Source organism: Dipodomys ordii, unplaced genomic scaffold (genome assembly GCF_000151885.1).
Source record: "Dipodomys ordii isolate 6190 unplaced genomic scaffold, Dord_2.0 Scaffold127, whole genome shotgun sequence".
NCBI lineage: Eukaryota > Metazoa > Chordata > Mammalia > Rodentia > Heteromyidae > Dipodomys > Dipodomys ordii.
In genome coordinates this window covers 1,148,540-1,173,867 of record NW_012267343.1, presented here as the reverse complement: position 1 = coordinate 1,173,867, position 25,328 = coordinate 1,148,540, and the positions used below count along the sequence as shown (strand labels likewise).

The 25,328-nt window shown below is 43.0% G+C and overlaps 1 protein-coding gene across 1 annotated transcript; it reads right to left on the bottom strand.

Moving 5' to 3' along the window:
• Positions 1 to 1,257: 1,257 nt before the first annotated feature.
• Positions 1,258 to 24,037, bottom strand: Stom (stomatin). The gene is made up of 7 exons (XM_013030157.1): positions 23,881 to 24,037; positions 15,472 to 15,575; positions 14,389 to 14,461; positions 12,250 to 12,332; positions 8,598 to 8,801; positions 6,924 to 7,058; positions 1,258 to 3,324 (listed from the first exon to the last, which is right to left on the bottom strand). The coding sequence occupies exons 1-7, from the start codon at positions 23,939 to 23,941 to the stop codon at positions 3,130 to 3,132; spliced, it is 855 nt and encodes a 284-aa protein (XP_012885611.1). The 5' UTR covers positions 23,942 to 24,037; the 3' UTR covers positions 1,258 to 3,129.
• Positions 24,038 to 25,328: the final 1,291 nt, after the last annotated feature.

Genomic DNA, 25,328 nt, shown 5'->3' with positions numbered 1-25,328 from the left:
ATATGCTATTGAAATCACAAGATAAATACGTAGTTCAAAAACTACCACCTCAGCTGGGCACAGGTGGCTTATGCCTGTAATCCTATCTACTCAGGAGGCTGAGATGGGATCATGGTTCAAAGCCAGCCGGGGCAAGAATGTCTGTGAGACTCTTATCTTCAATAAACCACCAGAAAACTGGAAGTGGTGATGTGGCTCAAGTGGTAGAGTGCTAGCCTTGAGCTGAAGAGCTGAGGGACAACGCCCAGGTCCAGAGTTCAAGCGCCACAACTGACCAAAAAAAAAAAAAAAAAGCCAGAAGTGGCACTGTGGCTCAAATAGTAGAGTGCTAGACTTGAGCACAAAGAAGCTGAGGGACAGCACCCAGGCCCTGAGTTCAAGCCCCAGGATCAGAATAGAAAAAAAAAAAGAAAAACAAAAAACTATCACCTCTATAATAACAAATTAAAAAAAAAGAACCATGAAAATGGAAAGTACATAGAACTCTGGCTTCTTCCACTGAAGCCAGTGTTGTTATAACACGTATTGATGAACACACCAGCAACTCCTCTCATTTTTGGACTGAACTTTAGCTAAATCAGATGACCCAAAACTAAAGTGTAAAACTTTCTTAGGTATGGCTGCAGAGTCCAATGAGATTTAAGTCTTGGGAAATGTGTAATCTACATAGAAAATGTCACGGTGGCAGTGGTGTGTGTATAGGAAAGATGGAGACAAGTTGTGTCAAATGAAGCTACACTGAGACACTTTAGAAATCATCAGTATTAGGGGCTGGGAAGGTGGCTCAGTGGTAGAGTGCTTGCCTTGCATGCCTGAGGCCGGAAGTGGCACTGTGGCTCAAGTGGTAGAGTGCTAGCCTTGAGCTGAAGAGCTGAGGGACAGCACCCAGGCCCAGAGTTCAGGCCCCACGACCGGACCCCCCCCCCAAAAAAAAAAGAAGTCATCAGTATTAGATAGGTTTGGGTTTGAAGCTAACCAGCCTTGTGGTAGGCTGCCATTACTTCAAGATGGTTCTTCAAAAGTTGGAGGTAAAAAGGTAAAACCCATTGATTTCATATTGTTCTTCTAAGCAGACATAGGTCTGTGTGAATAGCTAAGTGACATGGAAGAACGTGAAGGGCAATGAAGCCAGCCCAAGGCTTTGTGGGTCTGTGGTCTCACCTACGCTGGGGAAAATTCTTGGGGCAAGGTGGCCATCCTGGTACTGGAGGATCTGTTGGGACCCTTCTGAAAAATGAAATGCAGAGAAAATCAATTCCAGTGCACATGCTTTATTCTGCATTGTTGGAAGGGGAGGCAGGTGCAACCCCCGCACCAGCACTGCTCCATCCTGGAGTTCCCTCTAGCTTCACTGAACTTCAACCTACTGGACTAGGAATTCACAGACGCAAAAAGGCGGATCACTCAATACCTGGAGAAGAAAACACAGGGAACCTGGTGCACTGTTATTCATCCCAATATGACGTTTCCTGATCCTTAGTCACCATGTGTGAGCCACTTCACAACACAAAAACCATGACTTGAAGAAAATTCAAAATGTAAGTGCAACTTGAGTCCCTAGTTGAAATGTGCCATAACTTCTAATCAGCTCCACTAGAAATCTGGGTGGAGGGTGGTTCAAAGTTTTCTAAAATGAGCTTGGAAATGGGATATACAAGACAGGAAGGGACCAACAGGCTGGGACTGACAGTAATTCAGCTAAGGTGTAAAAGCAGATACAGAGAGTGCTACCGGGAATAGATGACTTATATTTAGACTTTGGGTGAACTGAGAGCCTCAAAGAGGAAGTGCTGCAAATGTCGGTAGCCAGCTTTCCAAATCAGGAAGGAAGAGGGTCAGGTGATTCAAAATGGAAGAGGCTTCCTCATATTACAGACTAAGAAACCCTGGTCTAAATACACTTGCCACATCCCTTTCTACATCAAAGTACATGCGAGAAAAAGCAGTTCTACATCTCTATAGATGACACCCTAAGTGCCAGTGTCTTCCCAAGATTGTCACATATTACATGTCCACTATATAATGAGTTCCTTATGCTACTAATTAATGGAATTCATAACCAAGGTATCTCAGAGCCTGTAATAGTTTGTAGCCTGCTGTTATTGAAATATAATGGTCCTCCGAAGATACTCTTTTTAAGTGTTTTATTCCCTAAGCTATTAGAGGGTTATATAACAATTGTTTATAAAACTTGGACAATATTTTAATAAAATAGCAAAACTATTCAAAACCTGATATATGAAAAAAATCGGCAAGGTGAGAAAAGCACTTTTGTGAAAAGTATTTAAGTTGGTTTGAAAGGCAGATCACAGAGCATTGTTTACTCATAAAAGGAGGCTCAGAGAAGTGGAAAAAAAATACACCTGTTATTTTCAAAAGGACCACCACAACAGTGAATTTAAGTCTTTGAAGGGTTTGGGGTAATCTTTATCTAATTTCCCCTAGTTCTGACAGGTTTCCACAAAAGAGGGCCTGTTCACCGAGGATTCTCTGACACATGGTTTGTGTTTAGCAAGGAGATGAATATGAGGGAGACATTAAGATTCCGTGGAGGTAAGGCACAGATGGCCCCAAGAAGCTGCTGATAGCCCAAGTCATAACTTTCTTGCAAAGCATTTATCTGGCTAAGGGGAGTCAGATGGCAGTCTACTCTATGTTCTTGCTCTTGGCCTGGCTGCTGATAGAAATTTCAGAAGAGGAGGGGGTTAATCTACTACAAAATGTTCTAAAAATACAAACTCCTAAAATATTTTGAAGACTTAGGAGATTATCATATATATATATATATAAATTATCAATCTTTCTCTTTCAGTATTTACAAACTAACAATTCTTTCTTTCCCACCTTGTCCCTTTCTAATGGTGCTACAGATCAGACTCAGGGCCTCAGGCATGCAATGCAAGTACTCTAGCCCTGAGTAACACCCCCAGCCTCAAAGCTAACAATTCTTTTATCTGTTTTTATGACCACTATACATTCTAAAAGCTTTACATTCAACATATGGAAAAGGAAAGGGAGGGAGGATATGCAGTTTCCTGCCCTACTCTCTCTCCTTGTGAGCTGAAGGCTAAATTGGTCCCCTTATCCTTGTAAGGGTACAGCCAATCTCTCTCCCCTAGCGCATCTGACTCATTGCTTTGCCCCCATGAGGCCTTGCAGCATATCTATGGGCAGAGGGAAGACGATGGTGGAGTTCTTCTCAGCAGCAATGGTGGTCAGAGTCTGAAGGTACCGGAGCTGAAGGGCTGCGGGAGACTCGGTGATGACAATGGAGGCTTCTTTCAAAGCTCTGGATGCATTCATTTCTCCCTCAGCTGCAATTACCTGTGAGCAGGAAAGGAAAGTAGGGGAGTCAGACCGGAGCAATCCATTAACATCAAGGCATAATCACCAAATGATTACAAATCCTTTTGCAATTCTTTGATTTCAAAAAAAGCAAAGAGAATCTTATTGAAGCAAAAACTGATAGATGCATGTTTTGATAAGAGGCTGAAATAAGAACTTACAGTACCTTTAAAAAAAGTTCTGTTTACATATGTAAATTAGGCATCTTCATCCATCAAAATGAAAAATAAGAATAAAACTTATATGGAATCCTATCTCATTCTAGCAATAAATACATAGTTATAATTTAATTCATTTATGATACTGAGAAGCATATCTAGTAAAAAATATTTTGTGTGTGTGTGCTAGTACTGGAGCGTGAATTCAGGGCCTGAACACTGTCTTTGATCTTGCCTTTTTAGTTCAAGGCTGGTGCTCTGCCACTTGGGTCACAGCCACTTCTGGCTTTTTGGTGGTTAATTGGAGATAAGACTTTCATGAACTTTCCTGCCTGGGATGGCTATCCTCAGATCTCAGCTTCCTGAGTAGCTAGGATTACAGGCATGAGCACCAGCACCTGGTGTGGAAAAGCTTTAAAGGGGTTTAATTCATCTTCTGTCCTTCTTCCTTCCTGCTGCCTAATTTGGGAAAACACAGAGGGATGTGCAGAGATTGGTGAGAAGAAACTGGGGGAGGGCCCCGGGGAGGCTGGAGGGTAAGACAGATTGAGGAGGCATTTGGGGATGGATTTGGTATGGGAAGGGGAGAGCAGAGGGCCTGATGAATTCAAGTTTCTGGGTTTTACTTATATAGATATTGACATTAACTGATATATGATCTGGGACTTACTGAGAGAAAGAACAGAATTAAACCTTCAATTATCAAAGCAAACCACTATGTCCTGCCTTGGTGGGCAAGTGCCAGACATGGTCAAAGAGATGCATGTAATTGTATTCCAGGATAAGCACTAGTGAATGCAGAAAGAGCCCTTACCATGGGACCAGCAGCCTCTGATATTTTTTCCATGTCAGCTCATGTGTCCAATTAGGCACTATTTTTTTTTGTCTGAACATGGACCAACTGCTGAGCTATCTCATTTCCCACTGCCAATTAATACACAATCTCTTGGCAGCAAAGCCAGACCCATCAGGATGGGTACACATTTTGTTCGTAGAAAAGCTGCTCTGAGCAAGCTGCCAAATCTATGAACACAATACTACAGGCTTTGTCTAGAGGTAGGCTGAGTGCACTCTGCATAGCATCTTAGAGAACAAAGCAAGTTCTTTGGGGGAGGGGAGGGCTTTTTGCCAAATGTGCAGTAGCTCCAGGTCAGTCAACTCTGGCACATGCCAGGCATTTTTCTGATCTGAGGCCATTAAAAGCTGGTCTGTAAACTTTGAACCTATTGTAAAATGTGTAGAAAATCTGTCTTCTTTTGTGTCTCACAAATCTTCTACTTTGTGAACAGATATAGCTTCTTCCTCTTTGCTGCATAGTATTTCTTCATAGAACATCTAGCAACAGACATGGGAGTTGCCATATTGGGGGCAATTAAGAAGTGCTGCCATGAACATCCCAGTCATGGGTTTTGGTACATTGCTGTAAGCCACATACTTAGGAATGGAGCAATAGCTTCTACAGTGTAGCAAATATTGAGCTTTGGTAGATACTGCCACTTTACTGCAAAGCGGTTGCACCAGCGTACACTCTCACCAGAAGAATGCAAGCACTCCAGGTCCTCTCTCACCTGCCCACATTTGGTTCTTATTTTTCAAGCCACTCTGCTGTTTATCAAGGGAAACACCTCTTTGTAATCCCTATGGCTAATTAACTTGAAGGATTTTTTTTTCTCCAGTGTCTCTTAAGCTATTGGTTCCCCTACCCCCTCTTTCTGTTTTCTGTGGCTGTTTTGTTAAAGTAGGCAGGGTTCCTTATTTTTCATGGAAACATGAATATAAGGCTATGGTTGCCGCAGAATTACTGCACTTCGCAGCAGGGTCAGGCTCATTGTGCAAACCCTAACCTTGAAGATAGTCAGCCCAGGTTTCCTGAGAACCTTCCAGACTAAGCTTCCAGCCCCATCCCACTGAAAGCATACTAATTCAGAATTTCTTTTTTCTTCTGGCTATAAAGAGAGGACAGGCACTCTCCATGCTGTCAAGAATGGCATAGAAGGCAGGGGAGGCCGGGAGGAAAGCAGGGATTTCTAATTTGCACTGCCATGGTGTGACACTGAAGAACTCACTCACTTAGCTTTCCTGGGCTTCAATCTCTCATTGACAAGGACGGCATGTGACTTTCACTTTTCAGGGCAAACTCTGTTACCCGGAGTACTGCAGATGGCTTCTGGAGCCAAGTCTCAGCTCAGTGGAAAACAGTGCTGTGGTTAATTGATGACAAGGGAATAGGAGCTTGCAGTGCCTGGGCAACTACTGGCACTTTTGGACAATGAACTCTGAGGAGTCTATGAAGTCCACATATGGGAAATTTTATTATTCAATATGGTTTAGAAGTGAGGTTTAAGATAATGACTAGCTAAGAGCAGTTTCTAATTTTCAAAATAATTAGCTGATATTAGGGAACATTACTAACACAATCATATATATGATGTGTATCATATATATGTATATAATACATATACATATATCATACATATATATATATATATATATAATTTAGTTTCTAAGAAGTTATGGGTTTAAAAGAAGGCACATGAAGATTATGTAGTATCACTGGGTTATTATGCTGAGCATCAATGATCATATTAGGAAAACCTATCCCAAACAATTTATTCTTCTGCCTGGGGCTGGCTAGGAAATGATGGTGGCCAATTTGTGGCTTCAAGGGCATCCTAAGAGAACAAGGTTCTGTGGCCAGCCATCTTCACCAGCTACTACCATATTCTAATGACAATCTGATTCATTTTTTTTTTGCATTTAGTTGATTTGTCAAATTCATAGGGTGAGGCTATTGGGCCGTGGTATATGTAGCCATGCCCTTGGGCCACAGCTGGATCAATGAGATGCTCTCTTCTGTGAATGTAGTCTGTCTCCTTTACTGCTCATTTGGGAATATAGTTGAACTTGTGAGTCAGAAGTCCTCCAACCAGCACTATTTTACAGTGGTACATGGTCTAGGAAAGACTGACTAGCTCCCTTTATCCTTGACTGCTTTATGGTTCCCACATTTAATTCTGGTGAGGATTGTCTCTGCTTCCTGATCCTGGGTCTGGTGAGGCAGCCTGAATTTTCATATATTCTCACCTAAAAAGATACTATGTTTCAGGTCAGCTCAACACATTTTTCCTTAGTGCTTCCCAAAGGGCCACATCACCCAATACAGAGTTAATACATAGGCAGGGTTCTAATGGACTGAGAGTCCCATGAGATATTGTGCAGAATTTGCACATGTAACATTCTGTTTTGGCCAGCCCTGCAACAACCTAATTAAATAAAAGCCAAGAACATAAAACTGTTAAAGAGTGGTGGCCTTCAGGACTGTCTCAGGTGTTTAAAGTGAGCATCTTATTTTGGGGGGAAAAAAGTTCAGCAAGAAAAACAACAACAACAAAAACCCTCCAAAGAAACAGAAAACATTACCTTGGCTCTTGCCTCACGGGCTGCTTCTGCTTCTGCTGCCATAGCTCTCTGGAGCTGCACTGGCAGCTTTACATCCTTAATTTCCACACGCTCCACCTTGATTCCCCAGTCATCAGTGGCATCATCCAAGGTAGACTGTTGGGAAGAGAAGCCAATCGAGTCAACGTCCATCTCTGCTCAGATGGCCAGAGTAGCTGCTTTCACTGGGATGTGAAACAGATAAGGTACTGGGAGAGTGGCACAAAAAGTTATCCTTATGCCCAGTTAGGGGCTGGGTTGTTAGAGAACTGATCTCCATTCTGTTACTAATTGAGCTAGTACAGAGGTTGGCCAACCTCTTCTAAGAGGGCTGTGTAGGAAGTGTGTGTGTGTGTGTTTTGTGTGTACTGGTCCTGGGGCTTTGAGCTTAGGTGTGTGTGTGTGTGTGTGTGTGTGTGTGTGTGTGTGGTTTGTGTGTACTGGTCCTGGGGCTTTGAACTTAGGTCTTGGGTGCTGTCCCTGAGCTTGTAGCTTTTTTTTTTTTTTTTTTGCTCAAGTTTAGTGCTCTACCACTTGAGCCGCAGTGCCACTTCTGGCCTTTTCTGAGTATTTTATTAAAGAGGAAAGTCTCACAGACTTTCCAGCCCAGGCTGATGTCAGACCACAATCCTCAGATCTTAGTCTCAGATTACAGGCATGAACCACCAGTACCTGACTGTAAGAACTGTTTATTTTCAGTTCCTGTTGCAATGATTAAAAATGTAGGTCAAAAGCAACCATCATGAATGAATGCTATGGATGTATATAAATGAAACCTTACAAATACAGGTGGCTGACCCTGGGAACTATAGCTTGCTAACTCCTGAGCTAATGTGACTAAGTGCAAGTCATATTATTTCTTGGTGCTTGTTTTCCTCCTTTATTTTTTTTTATTTTTGCCAGTCCTGGGGCTAGAACTGAGGAGCTGGGTGCTATCCTTGAGCTTTTGTGCTAAAGATTAGCATTCTAACACTTTAGCCACAGCTCCACTTCTGAGTTGTTATGGTTAACTTGAGATAAGCGTCTCAGGAACATTTCTGCCCAGACTGGTTTTGAACTGTAATCCTCAGAGCTCATTCTCCTGAATAGCTAGGCTTAGAGGTATGAGCCACTGGCATATGATTGTTTTCCTCCTTTAAAAGGGTAGGAATGAACTCATATTGGGTATTTCATAAAGTTGCAGAGGTGTGGAATATGATCACGATGAGATCTATACAAATTGAGTAGGAATTCAGATTTCCAGTCTATAAATCTGCCACCTATTTCTTCAATGTATCTACTATCTTGTTGAACAAGCCAGGTTTAACTAGATATCTACCATACAAGCAAGACTGGGCACAACAGAAGGGAAGGTACGGGACTCACCCACAAAAGGGACTCACCCACAAAAGAGAGCTCTAACATGTCCAAGTTTACGCTAAACCAAAAAGTTCCAAGCACACACTGGAAGGAAGTAAGAATAACATTCACTGTCATGTTAGGAACCCAGAGGCTGTTCATATGAAAACCGTGTCCTTCCAAGTCTGGAAAACCTTACTAAATACAAATAGACCAAGGATACCTCAACTTCAATTAGCAAAGGATTCTCAAACATCCACACGCTCCTTGCTTTCGTGGTCAGTTTCCAGGGGGCTGCCATGTCTGTATGTTCCTCACCTGCATGTTGTGGGCGATTTCTTCTCTGTCAGAGAGAATCTGAGAAAGGTTCTTGGTGCCTAGAACATTCCTGAGAGTAGTCTGAGCCAAAAGACGGGTGGCAGAGTCTGCATTGGTGATATTTGCCACAGCCAGGGTTGCGTTCTGAACACGGTAATAGACTACGCCATCCACACTAATGGTCACAGAATCCTTCGTGAGGATCTACAAGAGGAAGGAAGCAATCCTGTAGCACATTTCTTGACTATACAAACTACATTGTAATAAATTAACTTTGATAATGCAGTAGCCCATTTTCTGTAAGAAGGCATCAGAAGGTTCATTCTATCTTTAGAAATCTAAAACACACTAATTTATCCAAGTCCCTGAACCCATTCAATCACTCAACAAATGATGAGAAGCTACTTGATAGAAAGTATTGTGCTAGGGATAAAAGCATGACCAGTGTTGGGTCCTACTTTTGAGGAGGTGGGGGAATCAAAGGAGACTTTAAGGGACAGAAAGTAGGTAGCATGGGTGGAAGGGGTGAGACCTGACTCTCAAAGAAAGTTAGATTTTTATTTTATTTTATTTTTTTTGGTCGGTCATGGGGCTTGAACTCTGGGCCTAGGTGCTGTCCCTCAGCTCCTCAGCTCAAGGCGAGCGCTCTACTACTTGAGCTACAGCGCCACTTCAAGTTAGAATATTTTTACACAGCAAAGTTACGGTATACTTTATAGTATGTGCTTAATGTAACATAACTTTGTTTTGACTAAAGGATAATCTGAGTGGCAGGCTCCAGGAAAACAAGTAATCCAAATTAGTAGTTAACCTTCCTGGGACTCAGATTCCTCATTTGTGAAGTGGAGATTAATAATGTTTCCTACTTCACAAGTTTGGCTGTTAGAATTACTGTGTTTTAAGTGGTGAGAAAAAGTGCCTGACATATGATAATGCTATCATTATCAGATAATGGTAAGAGCTTTATCGAGTAAAAACTGACCTTGTTGAGTGGGGTAAATTAATTTAGACAGTAAGAGAAAAGCCTTTTTGCCTTATTTCTAATCCGTGCTTCATACATGAGTACATGTGTTGTAAGGTGAGAAAAATGGAGAAGCCACATTTTGAGAGGATGAATCTTGTAGTCTTTATTTGAGCACTAGTGGTCTGCAGGCAGCCAATTGTTACAAAGGCCTGCAGCTTGCAAATACACCTAACACAGCTAGCAAACAGGCCAAAGAGGGAAGAAAGAACAAAAAACACCGTTGTGATACTATGTTGGCTGGGGAACAAGCAGGAGATAGGAGACAGGACAGGAACACTGGCCCAGGCCTAAATAGGCTCAGGTCAGGGGGCAGGGTCACAGGAAACTCCCAGTTTCAGGCACTGGATGACAGGTTTAGTAACCTATCAGCCAAAAGCCCATCCTTGCCTCCAACCATTCAGGCAAACCCCCTCACCTGGGAGGCCACTCCTTTACCCCTAGGAGTCAGTGGCTTCATCTTCTACCAAAGTAAAGATGCCAGACCTTACCATCCAGCATGTGGCCAAGAAGGGGTTGGCCAGACCCGATGGTCCTATTTCACTCAGGGCCCTGCACTTGCTACACAGGCAATCTATCACTTGAGCTATTCCTTCATTCTCTTTTGCCTTGCTTATTCTTGGAATAGTCTTGCTCTTATGCCTGGGCTGCAACCCTCCTATTTGTGCTTCCCTTTGTTGCTGGGGTGACAGAGGCATGCCACTGAGCCAAGCCTCTGTGCTTTCCCCCATAGCTTGGGACAACACAACTGTGCCCAGCCATTGGTTGAGATGGAGATTTGCAAACTTTGATGCCCAGGCTGGCCTTGAAAGATAATCCCCTAAGGATTTAAAAGACTTGATCCACCATGCCCAGCCTAGCCTATGAATTTGCTAGGGGCAACTCTTTGTATCTCTAGCGTTGGTAGAGTGCTTAATACTGGGGAAGGGATGAATTGAACTAAATCATGGAAGCAAACACAGTTCCAGCTCAGCATGTGCTCTTGGCACCCTCTATCTAGCAGGGCTGGTAAGCCTGTGCTGACAATACCTTCCAATTCTACCCAAATTTCTGTGAAGATCAAGGAAACTAGTTCCATGTAAAAGATGTCCCTTGCAAAGTATAACATGCTACATAAATAGAAGAGGGAAACAACCATCTTGCTAAGTAGCTGTTTAGCTCCACCAGGCTTCAAAGCAGTCCTCCCCTCCTCTCGGTAAGTAATCTAAAAATACCTCTAACTTAGAAGCAAAGAGAAGGATCTGCAGATAGATGGAGTATATTATCACTCTATGTGAAAACTGTTTTCCATAAAGTGATGGGAAAGCAAATGTCTTTCCTAACAGAATCTTGCCACTGACTCTGCTTCAGTTGCTTGCTAAGCTGCAGCTTCTCCGGCAAGTGTTTACTGTAGGCAGAGTGTTCACAGAGGGGTGGGGGTGGAGGGAAGAATTGCTTGCCAAGTCCAATCAGCTCTGCATTCATCCACTTGCAGGGAGGGGAGAGCAGCTGGAAGGCAGAAGCTCTCAGCAACCTCAACAGATGCCTGCAATGTTTACAGAGGAAGATGCCAGGAATCTGAGAAATCCTGAAAGGGGGTCTTTTGAGAATCTTATCTTCTCTGAAAGATAGACCATGCAAGAGATAGAGCAGAGCTCTGGGACTTTCATTTTTTGGTGCTGGTCCTGAGACTTGAACTCAGGGCCTGGGCATTGTCCCTTAGGCTTTTTTGTTCAAGGCTAGCACTCTACCACTTGGGCAGAGCTCCACTTCTGACGTTTTCTGGGTAGTTTATTGGAGATAGGAGTCTCAAAGACTTTTCTGCCCTGGTTGGCTTTGAATCATAAAATCAGATCTCAGCCTCCTGAATAGCTAGGATTATAGGAGTGAGCCAACTGGCTTTGGATTTGTTTTTATGGATGAAATGGACTTTTTGATGATTTCTGGTACCACCAAGCTTGTATGCACTAAAAAGTCTGATCTCATCAACTATTTGGATCAGAACCAGCAAGGTCCTGTCTAAGCTGCTTTCTGGATTTTGTGATTAGAAAAGGCAACATGGCCAGGCTCCAACACTGTGCTGAGTTCCATAGGCCAAAAAACAAGACAGGATTCCCCCATCTCCATCAGCCTACCTGAAGGTTTTCTGTCTGCCATGGCTTCTGTGATTCCTAAGACAAGGGTATAAAGGGCATGACAGAACTAATGAAGAATGCAACTAATACTGAGCTAAGGAAAGCACCAGACAGGGACCTCAAGGACTGAACTAGATTTAATCCTGGTTTTGCCACTGAAGTATGAGGAATGAACCTTTGTCTATATTCTTCTGGTATTTTGCTATTTCAATGGTGACAACCTTGTGACATAGTCTGAAAAAGTACAATATGACCTCTAATATATTTAAACTTCCAAAGGAGCAATTCTAATCCTTTGGCTTCTAACCCATGTGTCTCGTGAATGAAATGGTCATAACAGGAAAGAATATTGGGCTACATAGGAGTTTCTCTCAGAAATTTATAAAGAATGATGATAGTAAACGTAATGACAATAATGACAGTAACTCGACACTTCCATTAGCATTAATTATGGTCTGTCATGACCACTTTTACACCCAAGAATTCCTCAGTTAGCCAAGGTGAAGGAAGAGCTCACCTCCTGAGGAGGAATATCAAATGAGATGGTCCTCATGTCCACCTTGATGAAGCTGTCAGTGCAGGGTAGGATAAAAAACAAACCTGTAACAAAGACACACATAGGATCAGAGTGACCAGAGTGATGTGACCAGCCCAATTCTCCATCAATGCTAATGGAACTGACCTGCTCAATGCAAGTCACCAAGTTTTCTTTGTGAAAAACTAGAAGCTCAGAATGTTGTCCTTGACTCCCTTTGCCCACTTCCCACCTTGAACTGTCCCCACGGAGGCCTGTGGAATTCATTTCCTTACTCCATGCTGTGGACATTTTTTCTTTAAATGAAAATCTCTTCTCAAGCCATCTTTTTGTTTCTGGTAGTTATTCTTCCACAGCTAAGATAACAACCCTGCCCTGGGCATGGACTTGCATGACCCATCATAGGCCACTTCTTCAGCCATATCTGCATATCCTGTATGCATATCTGCATATCTGACCCCTGAGGACTCTGGAGGGATTCCCTGATGACTCAACACACTGTCTGCCTTACACTGCTTTGTATGTGGTGCTGTGTCTGTTAGGAACCCTTCTTGGTGGTCAACACCTTCCCCTGCCATAAGTCTCTGCTAGGATGTCTCCTTCAGGAAGCATGCTTAGCTGCATGCTGGTGGCTTATCCCTGTAATCCTAGCTACTCAGGACATTAAGATCTAAAGTTCGTGGTTTGAAGCCAGCCTGAATAGGAGAAAGTCTGTGAGACTCTTATTTCCAGTTAAGCACCAAAAATCCAGAAGCAGAGTTGTGGCTCAAGTGATCGAGCACCAGCCTTCAGGGTAAAAGCTAAGGGACAGTGCCCAGGCTATGAGTTCAAGCTCTAATATCAGCATGCGTGCCCGATGGACACTCTCTCTCTCTCTTACACACACACACACACATGCGCGCGCGCGCGCGCACACACACACACACACACACAGAGGAAGCCTGTCTTTCTCACCTACTGCTATTTGAGGTTAGGTACCCTGCTCTGGGAGTCTCTTGTTCATAAGACCTATCCCATGGGATGTAGCTATCCATTTCCTTGTTAGTGTCCTGCTACTGGACAAAGCCCTGAGGGAAGGGACTGTATTCTAGTCTTGCTATAATTCCCAGGCCTTGGGAACACGGTAGGAACTTCACTGAAGTGTGCCAGATGAGTAACTAAAGGCCTTTCCTTAGTAGGGATTCTCATGCTCTGACTTCTAAACCATTCCTGTCTAAAGATAATCTTCTGGGCGCAAGGGGGAAGGGAAGGAGGAAGTGTGAACAGGGATGGAGAATATTGAGACTGGCTAGAACCACAGGTATTGTTACACAATGTCTGATACCACATGGCCCTCACAGGGAAATCTCATCAATTAGAATGCTCCTGTCTCAAGTGAGGAAGGTATGATGGTTCATGTCTATAATCCCAGTATGTGGGAGGTCAAAGCATAATGATTAAGAGTTCAAAGTCCACTTAGGCTATATAACAAGTTCAAGGCCAGCCTATGCTACATATTGAGGACCCTTTCTCAAAACAAAACTAAACAAGCATCAATAATTTACGCCAGCTACTCAGGAGGCTGAGATCTAAGGATCACAGTTCAAAGCCATCCCAGGCAAAAAAAAAAACAAAAAACAAAAAAACCCCCAAAAACAAAAACCAAAAAACTGTGAGATTCTTATCTCCAATTAGTTACCAAAAAGGCAAAAGTGGATCTGTGTCTCAAGTAGTAGGGTACCAACTCTGAGCGAAAAAGCCAAGTGAGAGTACAAGGTCCTAAGTTCCAGCCTTGGTACCAGCACAAAACCAAAATGAAACACACTCTTCCTACAAATACAAAAGCAAATGAAAAAAAAAAAAAGCCCTGTAATGCCAGCTACTTGGAAAGCAAAGATCAGGAGGATCATGGTTCAAGGTCAGCTTAGGCAAAAAAGTTTGCAAGATCCCATATTAATCAACAAGCGGGGTGTAGTGTCATGGGTGTAGTGTCATGAGTTGGTGGTCCCAGCTATCAGAGCAGTCACAAGTAGGAAGACTGTAGTATGAGGTTGGCCCTAGGTAAAAAGGCAAGATCTTTATTATTGTTAGTATTTTTAAAAGTTACTCTTCAGATAATCCTCCTTGCATCCTAGTACTGACCAGGTCCTTTGGCTCCTCCTTGTAAAATGCGACCCAATCTAAAGATGATGGCTCTTTCATATTCTTTTATAATCTAGAATTAAAAAAACATAAATAATAATTTAACATGAGGAGCACAGACACATACACAGTCTTAAATATGTACTTACATTCTCAACAGGTTAGCTAACTCCTACCTTTTCTCCGTATCCATACATTATCTATAAACAACATGTGCAATCTTTTACCCTTTATAAGCACGACATTTGCTATTTTCATACTGATTATAAAATATTCGCTGTAGAAATTTACAAAGTATAGAACATAATACAGAAATACATCTATTACCTCATTCCTCAGCTGTGACCATTTATAATCAGTTGTTCATGTATTATTTATTCATGAAAAAAAAAGCTTAAGGTTTTTTTTTTCTTTTTCTTTGTGCTGGTCCCGGGCTTGAAGTCAAGGCCTGGGTGCTGTCTGGGAGTGTATTTGCTTAAGGTCACTTGAGCGACAGCTCTATTTCCAAAGGTTTTTGTTCTGATCTTTAAAATTACAATAAAAGTATCTGAAAAAGCTTGGAGCATATTTTATTTTTCTAAGAACATGTAAACGATAGTCACTTATCTAAACCTTGATAATTTTGTAGGTGAAAGAGCCTTTTCCCTTATGATATGGCAGAAACTGCAATAAGTACATTCAGGCTCATCAATTCATTTTACCCTTACCATAGTTCCCTGAAGAAGGAGGTGTCATGGTTCAATTCCACTTTATAAGTGAGGACCCATGAGTAAACCATGGAGTCAGCACTTGAACCTCGCCATTGCTAACTCTTGAGAACTTGCACTCCAAGAACATCTCATATCCCTGATCCAGAAAATATCTGATGGCAATTCTTACTTTAAAATTAGATGGCTAGGAATTTCTTTTTTTTTTTTTTTTTAAAAAAAGCATTACGATTCCAGTATAATTGATGAGTAGAATCAGTTTTCCAAAAGAGGAAAAAAAATTACAGGCTAGACCATCTACATCTCTTACACATATAAAAGTAGGTTGAGTAAGTAGGAATGGACTCCATCCTGATGTAAATGAAAAGGTCTTTACCTTTATGCACATCCATATCGATATTGGGAAAGTTATAAGTGTGAATAAGAATGAGGCAGCCACCAAAATCCATCCACAAGGTCCAAGGCCTTTATTTGGGCTATCTGTTGAAAACAAAACCACATAGCTTGAATCACTGGAATTAACATGGCTGCTGCCTGCATCATCCTCATCTTTATATCCCCACTAGCAATTCAGAGCTTTGTGCTGAGCATTACTTTTCACATTAATCCTCATACACCCCTAGAGTGTAGGTTCTCTATTCCCCAATCTATGTAACACACTACTCCTTCTTTTATCAAGCAAGAAAAGTGTATCACTTAACTCTGACAACAGTCCTGGGAGGCTAAGTATTTTTTATTTGCTTTGTCAGATAGGGTCTTGGCATATAGCCCAGTAGCCTCAAATTCACTATGTAGCCAAATGCATGACTGTCCTGTCTCAAGAAAATGTTAGGATTATAAGTGTGTGCCACCTTGCCTAGTGAAGCCAAGTACTATTTAAAAAGTAATTAATATTTTTATTGTTATTCTAAAGGTGATGTACAGAGAGGTTACAATTATATAAGTGAGGTAGTGAGTACATTTCTTTTTGGATAATGTCACCCCTTCCCTCGCTCTCCCCCAGTCTTTCCCTCCTGCCCCCAGCCCCAAGTTCATTTTCAACATAAGTGTCCAGTGAGTACCCTGCTACATTTGTTTATCCTGTCCCTCCATTTCTGTGTGTCCCCTTATACTCCCAATGACATATAAACAAACAGAACAAAAAGGAAAGAGAACAAAAGAGTGAAAAAAACCCTCATTTCCATTTCCTGGAGTTCATTTCTATAAATATTATTTTGTATGATGATCAGATGCAGACAAGCATTGTGTCTTTCTGTTCCTCTCCTAAGAGTATGCTCCTTTGGTCTTACTGTGTGTGAATGCCTAGAGACCTGTATAATTTACTATGTCCTAATGTATTTTAGATCTAAAAGCTAAGTATTTTTATCATGGTTTTTTGTTGTTGTTTTTGTTGGTCGTGGGGCCTGAACTTTGAGCCTAGGCCCTGTCCCTCAGCTCTTCAGCTCAAGGCTAGCACTCTACCACTTGAGCCACAGCACCACTTCTGGCTTTTTCTGCTTATGTGGTGCTGAGAAATCAAACCTAGGGCCTCATGCATACAAGACAAGCACTCTACTACTGAGCCACCTTTCCAGCCCCAGCATTTTAAATCCCATTTTAAGAATGAGGTAATTGAGGCAACATAATTTTCCCATGGTCACAATGGGATTCAAATACAAGTCAATTACTACAAAGCCCCCATTCTGTGTCTCTTTGACCTCCGAACTACTGAATTTAAAAAGTATTCCTTACTGTGTTTTCATGTTTGGGGCACTTTCTTGAGACAATATCGAAACTGGGTAAGTACAACACACAGGGATTTTGAAAATGAAATCTGATATTCATACAGAGGAAGGAAGCCTTCTTAATTCCAGAGATGCCTATTTATAGCAAAAGACAGTTTCAGGGCTTTGTGCCAGGCTTAAAGGTCTAGATTTTGAGTCCCACAGATTCTAAGCAAGAACAGATGAGCTACAGATACTTACACCTGACAGCATTTGGTGCTTTCTAAAATATTGTCCCATACTCTCATACTCCAAAACACACATCTCTGTGTCCTATGCTATAAACTCCCTAAGGGTTTGGAGGTATCTTTTTACCCTTCCCCCCTCTTTTGGTGGTGCTGGGATAAAACCCAGGGCCTCACATATGCTAGGCAAATACTATACCAATAAGCTATGCTTTTACTCAGTTTCATATTCCAATGTTTAACACAGCATCCATCATAGAAAGGATATTTGGGCCTTGGTTACTTCAACAGTAAAAAGTAAGGATTAGTGCTAATTCAGCTTATAAAGTTGAATTAATGTTCCATAAATATAGATACCTTTCTATAACCCTCTATTCTATTTGAGTATTCAAATTTGCATGATGAAAATGAGGGAAATCCATACATTTGCTCTTTTTGAGGAAAGTTTCTTAAAAGACTTAATTTGGGTCTTGATGTTACCTCCCTTCCTCTCCTCATACATATAAACTGCCAGTCTAGGATTGACTATTCAGAGATTCTTAGGAAATATAGTTTCAAAGAGAGGCACATGAAGACAAACCAGAAAGCACTGCCCAGATCATGTCTGCATTCACTTTCCATTGTCAAGCAGGGTGTCTTCAAACCCTTGTAAGTATATGGGATTGCAAATCAAGAGAACAGGAAGCTGAGTAGACTCTACGAAAATCGAGTTTACTCTTTCTTATGCTCAGCTAGAAACAATCAGGGTTGCATCCACACTTTAATAGTTTCCCCATTTCTTTGCAATTAAAAGATCCTATTCTCAACCCTCAAGCTTCACAGCTCGAAAAACTACAAAACCATATTCATCAAGGAAAAGAGGCCTGGATGCTTATAAATAAAACTTCAGGCTTATAAATAAAACTTCAGTCATCTACCACTTCTGGGAAAAAGAGCAGAAGCAATCTTAGCTACTCACTCACATTTCATAAAATTCATTTTCTTCAAATTTCCCACTCATTACTTTAGGATGGAATTCTAGCAACTTTAGAAAAAACAAGTAATGGGAAAACAGAATTCCTGAGATGTATTGGTTGATGCACTTGTCAATGTTTTGCTAGGTAGAAACTCTCTCTCCCAAAGATTAGGGATTCCCAATATTTGGCTGTAAATACTGTTTTGCTGTGTTTTAGTTCATTTTCTTCTTTTACTACCAAACTCTTTCCAGGAAATTGCATTAGAATATATTCTTAAGCAATCAAAGCCAAGGTCTGAAAGTGGATATGATCCTGTACATTTCAATTTTGGCATTAAATATTCAAATTGAGCTTACTGCCAAATACTAACATAAGTTCTTTTTGTTGTTGTTGTTGATCGTAGGGCTTGAACTCTGGGCCCAGATGCTGTCCCTGAGCTTTTTTACCTCAAGGCAAGCAAGCACTCTACCAACTTTAGCCACAGCGCCACTCCCAGTTTTCTGGTGGTTAATTAGAGATAAGAATCTCACGGACTTTCTGGCAGGGGCTGGCTTTGAACCAGGATCCTCAGATCTCAGCCTCTTAAGTAGCTAGGATTACAGGTGTACTCATGAGGCTGAGATCTGAAGATCATAGATCAAAGCTAGCCCAGGCAGGAGTCCAGGAGACCCTGATCTCCAATAAACCACTAGAAAACCGGAATGGCTCTGTGACCCAAGTGGTAGAACGCTAGTCTTGAGCTGAAGAGCTGATGGACAGCACCCAAGCCCAAAGTTCAAGCCCCATGACCGACCAAAAAAAACAAACAAAAAACATGAAAACAGACAAGTTACCCAGCAATTTTTATTGGGTTAATTTCAGGAAGAACAGTAACACATTCTTTCCCTGGCAACATTCACAACAGTGTATCTATCACAACATCTGGTTTACTTTAATATCTATTGAACTTGGCATGACTAGAAGTCATATGCAGTCATAAATCCATTAGTCCCTGAAATTTAATTACTCTAAAGTTCAAAAGATAATGGCTTTCCTCTGCTGACAAAAGACAGAAACAAGTCTTCTATCATATCTAAAAAATAAGATTAGCCTGCACACACATGAGGTTAGCTAAAGAGTCACTGAAGTAAACAAAGTTGAACCATTTAAAGGCATCTTTTCCTTCCCCTTTAACAGAACCAGAGTGAAAAATTTGATAGCATGAACCACCAGGAATTCTGTTGTCTGGGTGGAGAAAGATAGGTTGGTGAGGAGTAATTTTATCTTAAGAATACACATGATTGGTTCTCATAGCATTTTTTTTGCTGGACATGGGGTTGCTAGCACTCTACCACTTGAGTCACAGCCCCGCTTTTGGCTTTTATTGGGGTAAGAGTCTCACAGACTGTTCGAACTGGCTTTGAACAGGATCCTCAGCTTTCCTCAGCCTCCTATGTGAACCACCAGCGCTGGCGAGATCCGTGTTTTTTTAAAAGCATTATTCTACACCAGATTTTGTCAGGATTTGACAAACTTCCCCTTTAAAGGGCCAGAAAGTAACATTTCAGGCTTTGCAGGCCAAAAAGTCTGCGGCAAGTACAACTCTGCACTGCCATGCGATAAATACACAATATGAGCGGGCTGGGCTAATGTATGGACACAGAAGTCTGACTTTCATCTACTCTTCACATGTAAGGAAATATTCATCTTTTTTAACCACTTAAAAATAGACAAACTGAACCTAGCACAGATGGCTCATGCCCATAATTCTAGCTACTCAGGAGACTGAGATCTAAGGACCATGGTTTGAAACTAGCTGGGAAGGAAAGTCTGTGAGACTCTTACCTCCAATTAACCACCAAAAAGCCAGAAGCTATGAATACTAGGCCCAAGGAGCTGATACAGATGAAGCATTATGTGATGTGGATGACAGAGGTTAAAATCTGTTCAACCCACAACCTTCAGGGAAGGAGAGGCTCTATTAAAGATTATTCTAAAAGTTGAAACCAAGAGAATTCTTTGCTTAGTACCAAAAGAATAAGGCAATTCAATAGCTATAAATATTTTATTTCCCAAGCATTCTTTTATTCCCATGTTTCAAGCCATAAAATGAGTCAGGAGAGAAAACATGAGAGAGCAACATCAGTAAATTAAAATTTAGGAAAAACCAAACCAAACAGGAACTTAAGGAAATTCTGTCATTAGGCTCCCAATTCTATCTTGAGGCCAAATAGCTAATGTGTGACTAAAAGCCTGAGGATTTTGTGCCTGATTTGAAATCTACCACTCCATTTTCTTATCTGTAAAATGGGAGAAAGAAACATTACTTATTTCACAGCATTAGAAAGATTAAATAAGAAAATACATAATGTGCTGGACACTTAGAAGTGTTCAAGAAGCAAATAGTTATTCTTATTTTTTATGCTCTCAACATTAAGGTCCGTCTTGATAATTGTTTATAGGAATAAACCTTTTAGTAAGTGAATTGCCTTCTGGGACCTACGCACAATGGAGAAAAAAAAAGAAGACTAACAATCTGTTTAGGGACTCTGTCTCTAGAGGAGGAACTTCATGTCGGGAGCAGGGAGTGAGAGGGCTAACCTTTGTTAGGCCATTTGTCATACATCTTTCCAATTTACCCTTAAACTTGAATTTGCCAGAGAATGTCCAGGCTTTCTGAAGGTTTTTCTGGACATAGCACTGGAAATGTAGCCTTCTATGTTTAAAAGTTCTAGTCCCTGGGCTGGGAAGGTGGCTCAGTGGTAGAGTGCTTGCCTTGCATGCCTGAGGCCCTGGGTTCGATTCCTCAGCACCACATAAGCAAAAAGAAAAAAGCCGGAAGTGGCGCTGTGGCTCAAGTGGTAGAGTGCTAGCCTTGAGCTGAAGAGCTGAGGGACAGCGCCCAGGCCCCCCCCCAAAAAAAAACAAATTCTATTTAAGATATTCCAGCAGTAAATTCCCCCTTCCCCTCAGTATCAAATCTCTATGGCTTACCATTAGAAAAAAAAAAACATACAGAACAAGAAAAATTTGTTTGTATGTATCTGGGGAGCAGGTGCATTCATTTTCATTAGTTTCTTAAAAGAAAAAGGTTTAGTGTCAAACCAAGTAAAAGAACTTAAAGTAAAAATCTGATCTGTGGCCTATAATCCCAGCAATTAGGAAACAAAAGCAGAAGGAGTTTGAGGCCAGCTGAGGCTATACAGTGAGTTCCAAGCCAGTCTGACTGCTTACTTTATTGTTCGCTGTAATGCAAAGTGTTGATTTGAGGGTATGATCATCATGTTCTTCATCACATATTCTTACTATAGGTAGGCTGCTTATCTGGGTTTATATTATTAGTAAACAGACTATAATTACTAAGATAGTATATTTGTCCTAGTAAGAAGCTTCATTTGTGAAAATTGAAAATAGAGAATCTAAGCATCCCTGTTATAGAAGAGGCTATACATAGTAATAGCTTTGTCTCAAACAAAACAAGAGAAACAGCTGGTCTTTGACTATTAACCTCAAAGATCATATTTATTACCAAACAACTCTCCCAAACTCAATCCTCACTGTAGTTTTCTCCTAGAAGGTCAGGGTACAAGAAGAAAGTGGACTAAGGAAGTATAATAGAGGGGGTGAATTTACATTATATGCATATCTGGAAATATCACAATGATACACGTTAGTACAATTAACACAAAAATAAGTAAGTAGCTGGACGCTGGTGGCTCACATCTGTAAAGTAGGCTGAGACCTAAGGATTATAGTTTAAAGCCATTCCATGAGACTCTTATCTCCAATGAACTACTAAGAAAAGGCTGGGAATAGTGCTGTACCTCAAGTGGTAGAGTGCTAACCTTGAGCCCAAAGAGGCTCAGAGTCAGCATCCAGACTCTGTGTTCAAGCCACAGGACCAGCAAAATAAATAATGTACAAGGTAAAAACCGTACCAACAAAGGTCAAGGTACAAAGGAAAGGATTCAACCCACTGTTTTTGTCTAGGAAATGACAACTATTGAAGAGTTGGTAATGGACTTTTTTTTCTTGTTCAAGTTCTAGAATTACTTACATGAAGGTATTAAATATGATTCCACTAAGCCTGTGTAGCTTTAAGGAATTTAACCTCTGTATCAGTTATCAGTTTCTTAAAGTATAAAGCAGAGATAGCAACAGCACTACCCCTGTTGTGAGGATCCAGCAGATCCAGTGTGCATATGTGGTGGTGGCAGGGATGGAACCCAGGCTCCCTTCCTTGCACACTACCACAGAGCTACAGCATCAGCACTCTATAACTCTTTTGGTGCAAGAAGGAATTCAAGACATGTATCTCTGGACAAAGGAAATTATATTCAGATGGGCGAAAAAAAGGCTGCTTCATACATGTTTAGAATTATTTATTGATAATTCCAGTGGAGCACGCCTATAATCTCAGGCAATTGGGAGGGAGAGGGGGTAGAATAAGTGCATTAGAGGCTTGCCTGGGCAAAAGCGAAAAAGACTCTCAAAACCAAACCAAACCAAAATAACCAGAATAGATTATTCCAGCTGTGTTTGTTGTGGGGTGCTGGAAAAGCTCATCTTGCCTCTGTTTCACTGTTGTCCATTTTGAAATTCCATCTTGAGAACTAATTCCTTAGAATGGGTAAGGGATCCTGAGAGGATCTCATTACTCCTGAATCATTTGGGGCCTAACTTTATTGGACATTCCTTCCCTCCCTCAAGGAGTTAGCCAATAAATGTTCAGGATGGCAGCTCTCTAGATGGCAGCAGTTTCTTCAAAAGTGGATATGGCCAGTCGCCGGTGGCTCACTGTCTCATGCCTGTAATCCTAGCTACTCAGGAGGCTGAGATCTGAAGATCACGGTCCAATGCCAGCCTGGGTAGCAAAGTTCCTGAGATTCTTATCTCCAATAAACCACCAGAAAACCAGAAGTGACATTGTGGCTCAGGTGGTAGAGTGCTAGCCTTGAGCTGAAGAGCTCAGGGACAGCGCCCAGGCCCAGGGTTCAAGCCTCATGACAAAAAAAAAAAAAAAAATGGATATGATGGAACCACTTACAGTTCCTGTCTCCAGCCTGGGAAGGCCCTCATAAGGTGGTAATGATAGGGGAATGTAGAGTTCTCAACTGGAGCTGATGACTCCTAGCTACTCAGGAGGCTGAGACCTAAAGAAGATGGTTCAAAGTCAGCTCGAGCAGTAAAGTCTGTGAGTCCGTTTCCAATGAATCCTAAAAAGCTGGGAATGGAGCTGTGGCTCAAAGTGGTAGTGCACTAGCTTGTTAGTGCCCAGGCACGGAGTTCAAGCCCTAGGACTAGCACAATCAAACAAAGCTCCAAAGGAGGGGAACTGACTGGGGCAGAAAGAAGGGAAGGAAGAAAGCCAGAAGACTTGCTAAGACTGTGGTTGTTGTTGTTTCTTTTTCTCACACGTACCGCCTACTTCGTGTCCAGGGTCAGAGCCTGACATCTTTCTGTGTGAAACGGAAGAGGTTCTGACGTCGGAGACGGGGACTCCAGCACCACCGGGAGACCCACCGGTTACTTCGGCGTTTCCGCGTCCTCGTGGATGCCGCGAGCGAAGGACGCGCTGGCCCTGCAGGTCCGTGCGAACGCGGACCACGCGAGCCCCGGCCGGCGTCCCGGGCATGGCACGCGCCTCTGCTAGTGGCGCCCACCACACCCCAGCACCCCAAAGTCGCAATCCTCAGCCTGAGAAGCACGGAGTACACGAGCAGACGCCCGACGACGCGGCGAAGCGGTCGCGCAGCACGAAGCCGCGAGGACGCCGCGCCCGGAACCGCGCCCGGAACGCGCGCACCTCGAGCCGCAGGCGGGGGCGCGGCCGGCCCCCGAGGGGAAGGCGACCAGGTGGGGCAGTCCGCCGTCGGGCGTTTACCGGGGGCTCACGGCTTACCTTTGAAGGAATCGGGGAGCCGTCGGGCTTGGGTGTCCTCGGCGTGCCGCTTCTCAGCCATGCTGTAGGAGTCAGAGCCGCACTCTGCAGCGCGCCACGAAAGCTCCAGTGTTTCCAATTGTGATCCCTCGAGCGGGTGCGAGACCCGGGAGGCCACAGCGCGGTTCTCCTGAGGCCCGCCTCCTCACGGCAAGACAGCCAATAGACGCCCAGCACTGAGGAGGACACGCCCCATATTACCCCACTCAGCCATCTGACCACGCCCCTGGCTTCCCGCTAGGTTCGCGCGCCGAGGGGCGTGGCCTGGCCTCTGAGGCGGCTGCGGGGAGAAGCACACGCCGGCCTCGGAACTCGGAGCTGGGGGGCGGGAGCCGGTTTTGACGTGGGGGGGGGCGGTGAAGCAGACGGTGGAATGGTTGAAGGCAAAGATGCGAATGGGGCAAAGGCGTCCTACGGGGTGGCAGTGTTAATGCAAGGCCCCTTTCCGTTCTTCCTCGGGGCGGAGGAGTTAGCGGGGAGGAAATGGCGCCCTCTCGTGGCGGGGCGGCACCGAGCCGGCCTCCGTGCGGTGGGAAAGGGGCGGCGGCCGCGACCGCCCGAGCAGCCCCAGTGAGCGAATGGGAGTTGCGGAGGTGCTTTCGGTCCCGACAAAATCCCTTGGCCTGTGGCCGTCGGGGTGCGCTGGACGGAGGCAGACATGGTGGCCGTCGGCGCAAGTGTTGAGGCAGCCACAGACACCTCAGGTGAGGGGGGGAAGGAGGGGGGCAGGGAAGGGGGGAGCCCAGGGCCTGGCACGTGAAGTCATTTGGTACCCGACAGGACAGACACCTGTGCATCTCCTTGGCCTTCCAGCTCCCTACCCGCACCTGTCTGCGTTGACAATTGTGTTTGGAGGTTCTGAGCACCCAAAGAAAGGGTGCTTGGTAGACAAAAAGAAAAAAAAAGATTCCCATCTCTTAGGGGAGATAAGAAAAGGCATCTTCATTCAAGGAGATGACCTTGGGATGTCCTTGGTGGTACGGGAGGGCAAAGGGAATCCGGGTCTAGGAAACGGTTTATGTCAGGGCATTCCCAGTCTCAAGCCTTCTCCCTTGGAGGTTTGTGGCTGGAAAAACTTCACCTTAAAACCAACGGCGGGGTTTGAATTCCCCCTGATTTGTCAGTGCCAACCGTCCCTACCATACTCAGGCACATAAGAAGGTGCCCTTTGTAAAAACTATCAAAGTAAATACAAGTAATTCGCAAGAAGTTGCAATATTACAGACAAGTCACGTGTATCCTCTTATCTAGTTTCCTCCCCTAGCTACATCTTATGGAACTATAATCTCAAACCCAGGAAATTGACAATGTACATTTTTATCACATATAAAGGAAATTCCCATGACCATGATGATGAAGATATGGAGCTATTTTACCAGGACAAACGCGTAAGAAACACCTTTGTCTCT

Coding starts and splice junctions, on each gene's coding strand:
- Stom (XM_013030157.1), bottom strand. CDS start 23,941: ATGGCTGAGAAGCGGCACGCCGAGGACACCCAAGCCCGACGGCTCCCC. Junction 15,576..23,880: donor GCTCCCCGATTCCTTCAAAG/GTAAGCCGTGAG, acceptor TGTTTTCAACAG/ATAGCCCAAATAAAGGCCTT. Junction 14,462..15,471: donor CGATATGGATGTGCATAAAG/GTAAAGACCTTT, acceptor TTTTAATTCTAG/ATTATAAAAGAATATGAAAG.